The following is a 14883-nucleotide window of genomic DNA, read 5'->3' as shown; positions in this document are numbered from 1 at the left end:
ATTCAAATCCGCTGAATAAAGACGACACGGGGGGAGAGTGAAAAGCCAGGCTCGAGTCTAGCCTCGGGCCATTCAGCCCTCCTCGACCGTCAAGCAGTGTCGGGGCCTTGTTGGCTAAGGAGCAGGCGAATATCGGGCACAAAATTAACAGTACTGTTGTAAAAACAAGAGGGGAAATCCCAACGGCAACGATGGACAGCATTGACAAATGTAAAAACATCCGACTAGGTGATTTGTCATGGGTAGAAAACATGCATGGTACAACCGTGCCACTAGGTGGTTGGTAAGCAGTATTACAAGATGAAAAGTAAGGTTTTTTTTTTTTTTTATAATTCTGCCAGTGTACATAGATAGTCTTGACAAAGAAAGCTCTTGCAGAAGCAGTCTGGGATTAAGCACAAAATATATTTACAAAATATAATTTTCTCACATATTTTAAAACTGATTCCTGCTGGGGCAAAAGCGCCATAGATAGACAGATCTCCTCCGTACAATAAGGGGTCTATGTTCTCAGACCCATGTACACTAAATATATGGGTGCTGCAACACCAACACAAAAACACACAACATAAAAAGGTGCCCTTTCTCCTATGAAGCATACACAATTTGTGCCTTAACAGAATTGCTACACAACCTAAATGATATGGGAAAGCGCCAAAAGGAGAAACCCGTTGTACTGTAAAGCCAGGTTTAAAAGCGTGGCTCAGCCTAGATTTAAATGTATTTGACAAATCTGCTTCCAATAAGTGGAGCTACATATTCCACAAGTGAAAATGATTTGCCCACTTTGCCCGCGCGTGCTTTGAGAACCTCTTGGGGAGAAGGGGGGGGGGGGATGGGAGAGACAGTGCAGGAGGGCAGGATGGAGCGCGCAGGAGTATTTAGAGGGCAGCATAAACTCAGAACTGCACCTGTGCCCTTCGAGTCTAAGTTTGTATTGTCAGTGATGAAAGTATTGATGAAAATTAATTTCTGATTGGCCAAGGCAGCTCCCCTCAGGGGATTTCTACATTGACAAAATATGAGGCGAAAACTGACTTTGAGGGACACTGTAAATGACAGAATACGGGAAAGTCCATTGAGTTAAATGTTTTCTGCCAGAAAGGTAGGATGTCGACCGCCTTGGAATGGTTTGAGATGTCTATAAAACGAGAAGAAGATCTATAGTAGTGCCAAGTCGTTAAGACAGTCAAGGAGGTTGAGTGCACCAAGACGTAGTGGTCACTGTTTCCAATCCATAGGGTATTTTTTTACCTCCAGCAAAATTGCTGCAAATGCATAGTACACATGTTCAAATGGAGAAGTCGTCTGCATTGTAATGGATGTGCACACTTGCCCCGAGTGCACAAATGTACTGGTGTTTGGATTCCTAATGTTGATTTTCATTGTCCAACGCAAACACGGATCATGTGTGTTCGCCATGGCATAGGCATGTCTCATGGATTGCGTCTTGTTGGTCCGGGAAGGACGCCCAATATGCTACCCTCATAGTGGTGGAAGGAAACTGCCTTCACCAGGAGTCGTGCAGCACGAGTGCTGTGGTGGCAGCATACCAGGCAGGGATCAGCAGGAGTTAACAGGCCCCTTTTAACATGTGCCACTAGCGTGAGGCATACAGGCTCACTCATTTCAAAGTTCTGGTGCTGTGTACTTAACTCACTCTTGGCCTACATTGTTTTTTTGTGAAGTGCTGCACAGCGCAGAAGTGATGTCTCTGCGCTGGGTGCAGTGCTTTAAATGGGCCGGTACTGTCCGGAACAGAGTACCACCACTTTTTAGGTTGAGCTAGAGTTGTGCATGTGTAGCATGCGTGTCTAGCTCGGTACCTATTGTTTTCAGTTTCACGGGAATCTGAGACCGCATTCGGCCACGCGCCTCTGCTGTCTCAGATTTGTCCGTGTGAGCGCGCTTTCGTATCTGGCTGCTGGCAGCTTGCTAGAGACAGCTTGAGTGCTTTCGGTTTCCAGTCGTGTCTGCTGAAAACTTAAGGCATGTTTAAAAGACACAGCACACATACACGCAGGCAGGCACACACACACACAGGCACAATACACGCAGGCACATACAAGCGCACACCCCCCCCGAACACACAGGTCTTACATACACACACACAAACGCGCACACACACACACTCCCAACCCCACTCACCGGGCACACGCAGGGTTTCCATCACTGGAGGGGCGGGCACCGTCAATGTGCCCCGACGCCCCCCCTCACCGGGTCTGTTATACTCCTCTCGTCCTGTTCCTCCGTGTCCAGACTCCGCAGCCCGCTCTGTTGTTTCTCCGCTCCTTCTGGATAGTTCATGCGTGTCACGCCTCTCCTTTCTCCCGGCCGGAAATCCTATTTGCGTGTCAGGCCTCGTTTTCACCACGCATTTACAGCAATGCCGAGAGCTTGAAACTTCACCGCAGAAAAGCGGTTTGTAAATGCTATTGTATTCTTAACTTGGCGTGGGGTGCGGTCCAACGCAGCCAGCGTAGGGCTCAGTGCTCGGAAATTGGTGTTAAATTGTACTTTACCTTATAGCTACGAAAACATTTTCCCCTTGATGTTTTGCGCTTTACAATTCTTGTTTTTTCTCATCAATAGGATTGTAAAACATGTCCAGACGAATTGACAAATACTTGACGTCCTGTTTTATTATTTCATGATGCATTCGTTTTAACTGCCCACCTAAGAAAAATGTGAGCTTCAGGGCTCAATGATTAAATAAATGCATACGTACATATAAAGCGCCGTAGTCAGTATTTGAGAAGCGTGCACAACATCTGTAGTGAGGTATTTGGTGCACGAGCAGTGTGTGCACCGTGTAAAGCATGGTGCACGAGCAGTGTGAGCCCCAGGTGTGCTCGGGATAGGAACACCTGCGCACAATTCACTCGTGCACAAGTGCACACAGCCGCGCCAGTGCTCACCAGGCACACAGTTTTATGAGCACGTCCCAAGGGGTGTTTTCCCACAACTCCCTGTCACACTGCTTACTCGGCCTTTTACACATGAACACAAGGATGGCTGCGGGTGCTCGGACCCCCCCCCCCATACCCAGCTGCAACTATCTCCCAGGCTCAGCCTTTCTCTGAATGTATTTCTTCTATTGGGTTTCCACAATGTCTTCCCACTTCTTTTATCTCCACCAGTCCCACGTTTGCCGTTTCCTTTACACTTTACCCAGCCTCAACTCCGGTTTTCCTTTATTTTTCCTCTATCATTCTTCCGTACTTTATCAGTACCACCCTTTTTTCGTTTTCATTTCTTCTTTGTCTCATACAATCTTTTCCACTTCCCCCTCTCTGATTAGTTTGCGGTCCTATTACGCTTTCATTTGCCAATTTGCGGATTATTTCCTCTTTTTCATTTATTGCTTCTTCTTGTTTCCTCTGCCTCATTTTTGTTTTCTTTCGCATCACTGAACACTGCTGCATCACTGAACACCGCAGCATCACTCGTCGCCACCACAACATCACTCAGCGCCACCCCAGCATCAATCTGCGCAACCATTCAACAACAACTGGTTCAAATATGTTCTCTCAATGTTTCAAGCTATATTACAAATATCACAAAAAGATGTTAATATTTCACTTCTGTTCTTGGATTTTCATCACAATAAAATACACTGAACATAATCTTCACAAAAGTTATTTACAAAAGTTTAAGCTATTGCCATTATAAATTACAATAACTTTTATTTAAGTATTAATTATTGAAACAAATTAAAAGCCATTGTTATATGTAATATCAATACATCTAAGTCACGTAAATACAAAACATGTTGCATTACAACTGCTATAGGTGTCACATTTGCGAAAGTTAAAACTCTTGGCATTGTAAATGACAAAGCTATTTCACTATTTTCAAAAACAACACATAAATAAAAAAATTGTCATTTACAATACCAATAGCTCAAACTTTCCTAATGCGAGACCTATTGCATTGCAAATGCTTGTTTATTTTTGAGAGGAAGAGTACCGGCACTTTTCGAGCGTGACGCAATACATTTAATTGGAGAGCACTGGCACTGCTCAGAAACAAGCAGGCACTCTGGTATAGAGTACATGCACTTCTATTTTTCCATTTCAAGCACTGGCTGGGTGTATGTGTGCATGTGAATGCTACCATGCATGAAAGATGTTGTACTGAGCAGTGAGTGATGGTGAGTCCATGTGCTAGAATAGAAGTACGTGTGCCAATGAGTGGTGCAATACACAAAGGGTACAGTGCTGGGCAGTGTGTGCATTCTAAATGTATGTGCTGGGTGCAGGTGTGCCTATGGGTGTACAATGCACAAAGGATACAGTACTGTGCAGTGTGTGTGTGTGTGTGTGTGTAAGCTGTATACATGCACTGGATGGATGTGTGCTGTGAATGGTACAATGCATGGAGGGCCCAGAGTTCCATTTTGGGAGGCCAAGTCCTGCATGGTGGAATATGGAGAGGAGGTAGAGAAATCCCCCAGGACATATTTATGTATCTCATGTACACTTTGAAGGGTGCTTTAAAACGTGCCAGAATGGTTACAAGCACCCTTATTGCCGAATGTGTGGTTGAACATATCCATACATCTCTGAAAGCTTAGAGCGCGCCACTCCCGACACCCCACATGCGGCCAAACATCTCATGTTGTACATGGGGCTACAGCTGCCACCCCGTCTTCTTTTTTGCCAGTCCTGATATCGAGATGCCATGCACTTCAAATATTCCCCCATCAGGGACCGGCTCCAAACTCCTGACAGACTCCACGGGTAGCCATGTGATGGCACTGAAGCTACTTCCAGACTCTTGATAGGGTAGAACCGCGGCCAGCTGCCAAGGGCACATCCATGTGCTTTGATAGCTTACTAATAGATGCAGCACTTACACAAATACATGCCAACCTGTCTGCATTAGCGAGGAGACGTTTAAAAGACGGCATTCACAGAACGCTGGGTGAGAAGAGATAAACTGGGGCTTATAATTGGCAGATGAATCTCTTTACCTCACTACATGTAGCGAATGTGGTGGGAGCTTTCATCAAGGGCACACACAGGTGGGAGGTGTTACCTATCAGCGGTGCGAGACACACAGAGCTTAACAAGTCGGCCAGGGGAGAAGACGGCCTGCAGATGCACTCGAATTAACTTCTTGAAAAGAAATGAAAAACAAGCAGTTGCAATGCAATAGGTCTCGCATTTACTCGAGTTTGAGCTATTGGCATTGTAAATGACAATGCCTTTTATTTATGTTTTGGTTTTTAAAAACATAAATAAAAGGCATTGTCATTTAGAATGGCAATAGCTTAAACTCGCGTAAATGCGAGACCTATTGCATTGCAAATGCTTGTATTCTCTCGTTTCCCCCTCTGACAGCTGGCTCTGGACAAAGACCCGCAGGCGCCCCCTCTACTCCTCAGGGGCGCCTGCTTCTAGGATCATTGCTTGCAGACTGTAGGGGCTATGAAAAGACAGGAAAAAGTTACTTTTCGCCCTTGAAGTAGATAGATAGATAGATAGATAGACAGACAGACAGACAGACAGACAGACAGACAGACAGACAGACAGACAGACAGACAGACAGACAGACAGACAGACAGACAGACAGACAGACAGACAGACAGACAGACAGACAGACAGACAGACAGACAGACAGACAGACAGACAGACAGACAGACAGACAGACAGACAGACAGACAGACAGACAGACAGACAGACAGACAGACAGACAGACAGATAGATAGATAGATAGATAGATAGATAGATAGATAGATAGATAGATAGATAGATACTGTCCTGCTGCTGGAGAGCTGGTGGTGCCCATGGTTGGAGGATGGCTTGAGGCTCCGGGGAGGCTGTGGGCTTGGCCTTCAAGTGCGTCCTGAGCAAACTCAGAGAAAGTGACAACTGGGAAGCGGGGGAGGGATGTTTCCAACCAGGTTTAAGGCGCAGGTATGGTTAAGAGGTGTTTGGAAAGAGGGATCCAGTGACCCCGGACATTGGACGAAGGCACGTGCGTGACCCCGAGGCAGGGACCCAGCTTCGAAGCAGCGCCAGCGCCAGGGGGCAGCATCCCTGGACCCTCCGGCACGGAGGATATTCGACTTGAAATATTCTGGACCTAGTAACAGTCTTCAAACGCTGATTTTAATACACACTTCGTGTGTACTGTATTAAGTTCCACAACACTGTTGCTCTGTATTGTAGAATGCTTTTAATTAAGTTTATAAGGAAAGGATGAAGCACTGAATTAACCCCTTCGTGATTTCAACCTGTGCCCTAGACATTGCACCCAGATTTCCGCAGCAGATCCTTTAATCCTCTACGTTAATGACAGTAAATGCCAAATCTACAGGTACCCCAGGACAATAACCCTACAACAGATGAAAGCTGCAAGTATTGTATTGCCATGCCCGAGAGAACATTAAATCAAGACCACTTAGTGGCCTTGTCTTCTGGTCCTCTGATCCACTAATTCTGCCACAAGCCTCTTGGCAAGAGATTTTCCTGCCGTAGGAGGTGTCCAGCCACCAACTCGTGCTGCCCACCATGGCCGTCTATGCTCTCACCGGCTTCTCCCTGGCGAGCCTCCTGAGCTTTGGTTAGGTGTCCTGGGACTGGGTGAAACCTAACCTGCTAGGGGACAGCGCGGCCGAGCACCTGGAGAAGCCCCCAAGCCCATTGGCCCAGGCACGGCCACCTCACATCCTGACCGATGACCAGGGCTTCCAGGACGTGGGCTACCTGGGCTCGGACAGCCAGATGATAGATCAACTGGCTGCTGAGAGGGTGAAAAAGGGAGAACTACTACATCCAGCCGATCTGCACCCCGTCGAGGAGCCAGCTCATCACGGGCAGGTGAGGCCTGGGAGAGCACTCTTGGGATGGGCAGAGGAAACTGAGACCCATTTAAGGAGCAAAGACTCCTTAGTGCGAGAGGTTGGGACCCCGGGATGTGGACAGGAGAGGCAGAGAGATCCTGTGCGTGGGACAGGAGTGGAAGAGACCACTGGTTCTTAGAAGGAGAGTTTCGAGAATGAGAGACAGGCCAGAGGCGGAAGTATTCCGAAAGGAGCCCCGCCAACACACAACCCAGCCGGAACCACGTAGCAAGGAAGAAGCCGCCACACAAGCTACAGGAGCATGCGCACCACGGGCCCAAAGACCAGTCAACAACAGCAGACTGCATACAGACGTTGGCAATCCCGCTAGGAAGCGCTGCAGCCTGGCCCCCTCCCCCGGAGGTGAGCCCAGCAGAAAACATAAGCCAGAGGAGACACCATCACCCCAGCAACAAGCACACACCCACAAGCTGCCCGTGAAAGCGATCGCGCGAAGGCAAACCTAATTAAGAGCACACACGAAGCAGCATTTTCGTTGCTATGACAACGAAAGCTTTGCAAGACGGCGTGGGACTGTCCACATTCCCTACGGACACGTGCATGCTGTTTGCAAAGGACAAATGGCGAGAGCAGCCATCTTTGTTCATTGCAGACGCGTGCATGAGACCCCTCGCAGAATTGATTCCAAAAGGTACTCGCAATGGCGAGAGTACCGCATGAGCTGCTTTTACCAGGCGAGACCTAAAAAAGCACCTTCAGAGTCCGCAGCCAGTGGAAGGCCATTGGCCACTAGCCGGAAGCTGAACTTGGGCCAATCTCCACACTACAGCATGGACAGGCAAAGCAGAGTAGGAAGCCTGAACAGTTAAAGCAGACTACATGCTGACCAATCAGTAGCAGGTAAATTAGCACAGTGCTGTAATCAACGAATGGTAAGCAAAGGTAAGTATTTGGCAGGTTGTAAGCCCCTTTTAAAAAATACAAAATATTTTGCAACCGCTGTGCAGGCAAAATCTAAAAATAGTGCAGCAGAAAGAAAAGCAAAGTTTAATTTCCCTTGCTTTAAAAAGCTGCTCCATATCCCGACCTGTCCTGCCTTTCACCTCGGCTGCTGGCTCAGGCAGCAGGCGTTCTGACGTCAGAACTCGACTATAATAACCTATTACAGTTGGGCTCTGACGTCTTTCGTTTATAAACGTCGAATGGGTGTGCCACAAGTCACAGATTATAAATAAATTAGAAAGAGGAATTTATACAGGGATTGCAGAATACCATGTATTCTAATATTCTTCTGACTAAGGGGCAAACATTAGAACACTGCTTCCAGCCCGACTGGCATTAGGAAGGAACTATTAAGGAAATCCGGATTTCCTAATATTCGAACTTGCAAGTCAGAAAAGCAACACTCATTAGCATTAAACACTCTGAGATGCACCTGGGCAGACATATGTTTTTAATACTTGCCTTGTAAGGGTTCCGTAGGCTCGTAGAAAGACAGCGGCACACCCTGATGAGAAAGCAAACACATGCAATTTAATAAACGAAAAGTAGATGCAATTCAAAATGCATGCACACTGTGGAGAGTACTTTGGGCTAGTGTAAGTTGAAACTGTCGCCCATGCCAGAAGGGTTGGCTCAGCTTCTAAGGCGACAGGAATGGCAGGAATTTATAAGTTTGCGACAGCGTGTCACTGAAAGGCTGATGGGTCTCGGGAAGGTGAAGTCAAAGGCCTGGTATGGTGCATCAGTGGACATGGTTGTCACATCAGAGAAACCTCAAACCGAGGGTTGCAGCCTAAACATGGTGCACTGATGAGATATCCTTAGTATCATAGAAGGAGACAGCTGCAGAGATCTGGCATCATATAACCTGGAGGAGTCCCTGCCTGCAACTCCACATTATGGTCTACAGAGAAGAAATCAGCTGCTTACCTGTAGCTCTACTCCCCAAGCTCTAGTATCTCTCATGGAATCACATGCTTGAAGCACTGCACGTCACCAGGCCGAGAACCCCCAGTATTTCACCATAAAATTAAACAGCATTAACATGTCCATAGGCAAAGCAAGTTTTTGTTTAGTAGCCCATTTCCCTCAACGAAACGGCCCAAATTACAGCCACTGAGGTGAATATGGTAAGGTTACATGCTTGCAATCCTAGATCTCACCCATAGATTTCTATATTGAATGTATTCACAGAATATCTACATCTTATTTCTGGATCCAGGAACACTTTTTTTCTCCAGACTTTTCTTTCCAACTTAATGTTTTTGTAATTTTTGTTTGCAGGTAATTTCGATTATAATTTAAACATAAACTTAAGAAAGCAACTGGGCTTCACAGCCCTTTTTATTATTAATTCTCACTTTTAAGAGAAAAAAACGCGAGATGGGCAGAAGTCTTATTCGAAAGTCATTCAGTTCGGTCACAGTAGGAAACCAGGAATGCTCCATCTGCATAGCCCTGTGCAGGTTATCAGTTCATTCTGATGGTAAAGACAGAAAAAAGGATCTTAAGTGCAATTTTCATATCCATTCCCCTGAGTTTAGAGGTAGGGCTGGGAGTAATTTATGAATTTAAGTAAGATATCCTTGGTGAATAACTAGGACTAAAAGTATCTTCCCCATCACGTAATCTTCATTCATATTCACAAATACGAATTTCAATATCTCAGTTTTATGCCTCTCTGTCCTTGGCTTTACCAGGCCATCTCTTTCTGTTCCCCCATCACTGGTCTAGGTATTGCAGAAGAAATATCTTGGGTACCTACAGGACGTAAGCACTGAATATGTCGGTCACCACTGAGCGCAGACTAGATAGTAATTGCAGTGGTGTGAAGATTTGTGTGGAGCTAAAGGCAATTCTGATGTATATAAAAGAGCCTGTACTTTGAATAATAATGATTGTGGATCCTTGTGCCTAAGCCAGCAACCGAGTATTGGATTCTTTATCAAGGTGGGGTGTTGGCATTTATCTGGGACACAGGGTCAATTTCAGAGAATCTTTCCAAAATTGATCTTATGATTCTTCTATTAGAAGTTAGTTGTACAAATAAAGGAAACACATGTAGTGCAGACTGCAGGCCATCTAGAAATTCTCTACTTGTAGGTCGCACGGGTATCTAGATTGCCCTGTGCTTTTCCCCATAATTGGCTACATAGAAATATGTATCTTCTAGGTGTACTGCTAATACCCAATCCTTGTTGCTGAAGGCCTATGATCAGTTGTCTTCTCACTCATTTGCTCGCTGCTTTTATGCCTCGAGTAGGAATGAATGGGCCAAAGTTTATCAGAATAAAGTAGCAGAAATAAATCTTCTTCAAACGTTCTCTAGACCTCACCTTTCTAGCAGTGCTCCCCTCCAGAACCAGCTGGTCCAAGTTAAGAGGATTAATTACTCTCACAGGTGGAAAGTTGTATGGGGCCTTCTGAATAAACCTAGGCTATTGTCTGTCCTGTGAAATTCTGACCACCATTTGTCATGGTTAGGTTATTTTCTTATGTGTCAAGCAATGAAGTGTGTTTTTTACTTCCATAGGGGCCCTTGTTAATGAAGGAAAAGTGGAAAACACCGAGTTTTTGGTTATTAGCTGGAGGCTTCGCAAGGCATGCCAAACACTGGGTTCATCCACAGCATCTGGACTGACTTGTTTGTTAGTAAGCGGTACAAAAGGGGGTGGTGATGGACGAAGCATCTGAACCAATCAAACACTCACACCCAGTCAAAAGATCTGGGTTTGACCCATCACCGTTCTTTAGCCCACTCTGCCACCCCAGTTCAGACATGGCTATATGCAAATCAGTCTGACCCTGTGCCTCATGGGAACAGTCCAGCCCGAACTGCCAAGCCATGCCTTCCCTGGACCGGAAACAAGCTTCCGAGGACCGGTTTCTGGCATTACAGCCGTCTTCAGCCCGGCTTGCTTGAATCCAGTGGCAAAGTGAGCAAGGGACTCACGTCGGAGCATACCCTGCCACACTTAAGGCGGCCAAAAGCGGTACAAAAGGGGGTGGTGATGGACGGAGCATCTGAACCAATCAAACACTCACACCCAGTCAAAAGATCTGGGTTTGACCCATCACCGTTCTTTAGCCCACTCTGCCACCCCAGTTCAGACATGGCTATATGCAAATCAGTCTGACCCTGTGCCTCATGGGAACAGTCCAGCCCGAACTGCCAAGCCATGCCTTCCCTGGACCGGAAACAAGCTTCCGAGGACCGGTTTCTGGCATTTCAGCCGTCTTCAGCCCGGCTTGCTTGAATCCAGTGGCAAAGTGAGCAAGGGACTCACGTCTGAGCATACCCTGCCAACTTATGGCGAACAAAGAAAAACCAAAGGAAATGATGGACAGAGCGTTGACAATACAAGCACTCACCCCCAGTCAACTGATCTGGGTTTAATCCATCACCGTTCGTTAGCCCACTCTGCCACCCTAGTTCAGACCTGGCCATATGCAAATCAGTCTGACCCTGTGCCTCATGGGAACAGTCCAGCCCGAACTGCCAAGCCATGCCTTCCCTGGACCGGAAACAAGCTACCGAGGACCGGTTTCTGGCATTTCAGCCGTCTTCAGCCCGGCTTGCTTGAATCCAGTGGTAAAGTGAGCAAGGGACTCACGTCTGAGCATACCCTGCCAACTTATGGTGAACAAAGAAAAACCAAAGGAAATGATGGACGGAGCGTTGACAATACAAGCACTCACCCCCAGTCAACTGATCTGGGTTTAATCCATCACCGTTCTTTAGCCCACTCTGCCACCCCAGTTCAGACATGGCCATATGCAAATCAGTCTGACCCTGTGCCTCATGGGAACAGTCCAGCCCGAACAACAGTTGTCAACGCTCCGTCCATCATTTCCTTTGGTTTTTCTTTGTTCGCCATAAGTTGGCAGGGTATGCTCAGACGTGAGTCCCTTGCTCACTTGGCCACTGGATTCAAGATAGCCTGGCTGATGAGGATTATGAATCCGAAACCGGTCCCAGGATGCTTGTTTCCGGTCCAGGGAAGACATGGCTTGGCAGTTCGGGCTGGACTGTTCCCATGAGGCACAGGGTCAGACTGATTTGCATATGGCCATGTCTGAACTGGGGTGGCTGAGTGGGCTAAAGAATGGTGATGGATTAAACCCAGATCAGTTGACTGGGGGGGGAGTGTTTGATTTGCTCAAACGCTCCGTCCATCATCCCCTTTTGTATCGCTTTGTTTGTTAGTAAGGCTTCTACCTTTCTTGCAGAGGTTTACACTAGTAGGGCCTTCAGATAAGCTGGTGGGTAAAGCTGTCACAAGACTGAGGGTGGAGAATTCCCTTTTCCCCCCACTGTATTGACTAACTTCAGAGTGTTGGCTTACATTCTCATCTTCTGTGTATCATCAGCATGCAAAACCAATACAGAATTTAAAATAAGCAAATCTAGTGCTGATTACTGTACATCAAGCTGGAATCTGGAAAAGGCAAAGAAGCTCATCGAAATCCTGACAATATCAATAGTTTAATCAGATTGCAATTACAATGTAATGGTAATAAAGTGTGCACATAAAAGCTGTGTTACAAATATATAATCATAAACATGTTAAATATGGTTAGGTTAAGAGTTGGGACTGGAGGAAGGGATAGAGTAAATTATATGGTTAGGGTAAGATTTAAGGGTATGCACTTACAGACCAATACAGAAGATCTTGTGCAGTTGAACTAATTGGCGCATTTTCTGTTGTCTTACCTCATATAATTTGGAGGCCACCAGTTTCCGACCTGTGCTGTTTGTACCCTCCATCACTACCACCTAAAAACAAGCAAACGATTGTTATTTTTCAAATTCACAGAAAGGGATACCGGGACTTATTATTTTTACGCCATGTGTAACACTAGTCAGCAGAGCTTTAAATGCTTTTATAGCCGTGGCACAGATTCAAAGTCTCCGATCTCTAAGACACAGGTTTAAGACCAAAATATTCACTACTTGGATTCAGTTTCCTAACATATCTGCTATATGTTTAGTATAGACACAAGGACAGAAGCACGAGTGAAACACTCCTATTTAGGGCATCAAACGGTTATGAAGATGGTGTCAAAACACAGGCCATTGTGGTTTTCCATTTGTAGGTTACTTTGGCCTTTTTAAATCCCTTCACCCAACAATGCAATGATGTTAAAGAGCTCGACTTACACACAGATCCTACAGTTGGAGTACCCCACGTGGGGAACCACACAGAAGCAGCCCTCACTGACTTGGTGAAGGTTATACCATTCGCGTGCACTTCCTGGTGTGCAAGAGATGTTCACCAAGTGTCATAAACCTGCAATAGCTGTTGCCCTGTAGGATCTAGTTGTCCTTAGACAAATTCTCTTCAAACATATGCATCAATTCCCAGAGTACCCTGTGATAACACCCGAGAAGGGCCAACGAGCTGGCTGCCTCCATCCAATATCACTTATATTTCACAGACTATGTAACCCCAGAAACAAGACATTTGCTCCTACGGTCTGGCGGCGGCACTGAAGGAGAAGGGAATGAGTGCCTCCCTTCTAAGGACACGATTACAGAATCAGAAGAAGTACCAGTGGACAAAAAGTTCCTAATCTGGAACACTCGCTGAAGCTAGGAACAGTTTGATAGCAACTTGATTATCCATAGACAAAAAATAAACAAAGTATTGTTGGTGAGGGTGTATAAGAGGATCACTTGCGTCTGACCCTGGAAACACAAGAGGAAGATTTCAGCTTTGGTAAACTTCTGGCCAAGATGACATGACAAGAAGAGATTTCGTCCATTGGTAAAATTCTCAATGGTCAGTTGGTGGAAATATAGGAGAAAGGAAGTGTGACTGCAAATGAAAGGACGTATTTCTGTCCATGGTTATGTTTAGGAATTTGCGAGTACTGTAAATTGATAGGCATGTGGATCGACTGTCCATGGTCCTGGAACCTTCTGGGCTGGTTTCTTATCAAATGTCATTTTCTGGTTGTAGTGCACAGAGCCTTTCTACCAAGTGAGGGCTAGAACAGTAGGTAGTAATGAGGTTAGTTGCAGGCAGGAGTATGCAAAACAAGGGCACAATGAATTGCAGGATGTCTGTGCTGGGCTGTCATCAGCCTTCATGAATCAGCAATCAGGGAATGACAAATGTCAAGTCCTGCATAGAAACATCATCTCTTTGAACAGTCGAAAACCGCTGACCCAACCCCTCATCTTCAAAATGGCAGGGCTCAGAATGAACTAATAAGCAGCCCTTGCTAAAAGGAACTCACTGAATTCATAAGGATTAAGGGGAATTTCAGAGCGCACAAAGAGATATCTCTTATGAAGAAGGCGCTACAATCCACTCTCTTAACCCACATGCTTGCCTTAAGACTAATAACCTATAGCATCTGTCTTTTGGCTGCCTCTGGTCAAGCCATATTCCTGCCCCCTCTACATTATGAGGCTCTTCAATGCTGGAAGACTTTCCATCTTTATCAGGGCCATTCCTGCTCAGACCACATCTCGTTAGACACCAAATCTCATTCGGAACGCCACTGGTAGTTCCTCATCAAATGGGCCTAGAGCAGCAAATCAATTTTAGAGGCTAACTCAGATACCAGACAGGTCCATATGGGGTGCCACTGTCTGATTATGTCCAGCGGGGGGCGTTATGGCCAACAACTGAAAAAGATCCACATCAATCTTCGAGAGTTGGTTTAAGCTTGTACTGACATTAGCTCTACGTTTTCACCCGATGAGAGTTGTGCTGTGTGGAAATACCCTAATACCAGAACATTACATGCCTTAGAACTCTTGCGGGTACCTTTGCCATGAAGAGTCTAGCACAGCAGAAATTTCACTGCTGCATACTCCTTTAAATGAACACTCAGTCTGGAGTGAAGTATGGAGTGAAGTATGTCAGTAAGCCTGGGGGGACCAGGTCTAACCCACTAAGTTACAGAGGCAGTGTTCCCAGAAGTCCCAAGAAAGATTTAAAATTGTTAGCAGAGTATCTCATGGGCCTCTCCAAGTCCACTGCAGACTGGTTCTCCAGACATCTTCGAGACTTCAACGACTGGAAGCTGAACCCGAACAGCTTCCATTGTCTCATCCT

At 46.0% G+C, this 14883-nt stretch overlaps 1 protein-coding gene across 1 annotated transcript in view; it reads right to left on the bottom strand.

Moving 5' to 3' along the window:
• Positions 1 to 14883, bottom strand: part of POLA2 (DNA polymerase alpha 2, accessory subunit) — a 273226-nt gene that overhangs the window by 160401 nt on the left and 97942 nt on the right. The window contains exons 9-10 of the mRNA XM_078660428.1: positions 12528 to 12590; positions 8276 to 8318 (exon numbers count right to left, since the gene is read on the bottom strand). Coding sequence (XP_078516554.1) covers positions 8276 to 8318; positions 12528 to 12590 — 106 coding nt within the window. The remainder of the gene's footprint in view (positions 1 to 8275; positions 8319 to 12527; positions 12591 to 14883) is intronic.

This window comes from Lissotriton helveticus, chromosome 9 (assembly GCF_964261635.1).
Source record: "Lissotriton helveticus chromosome 9, aLisHel1.1, whole genome shotgun sequence".
NCBI lineage: Eukaryota > Metazoa > Chordata > Amphibia > Caudata > Salamandridae > Lissotriton > Lissotriton helveticus.
The sequence above is the reverse complement of the archived record's forward strand: the minus strand, read 5'-3'. Positions and strand labels throughout refer to the sequence as shown.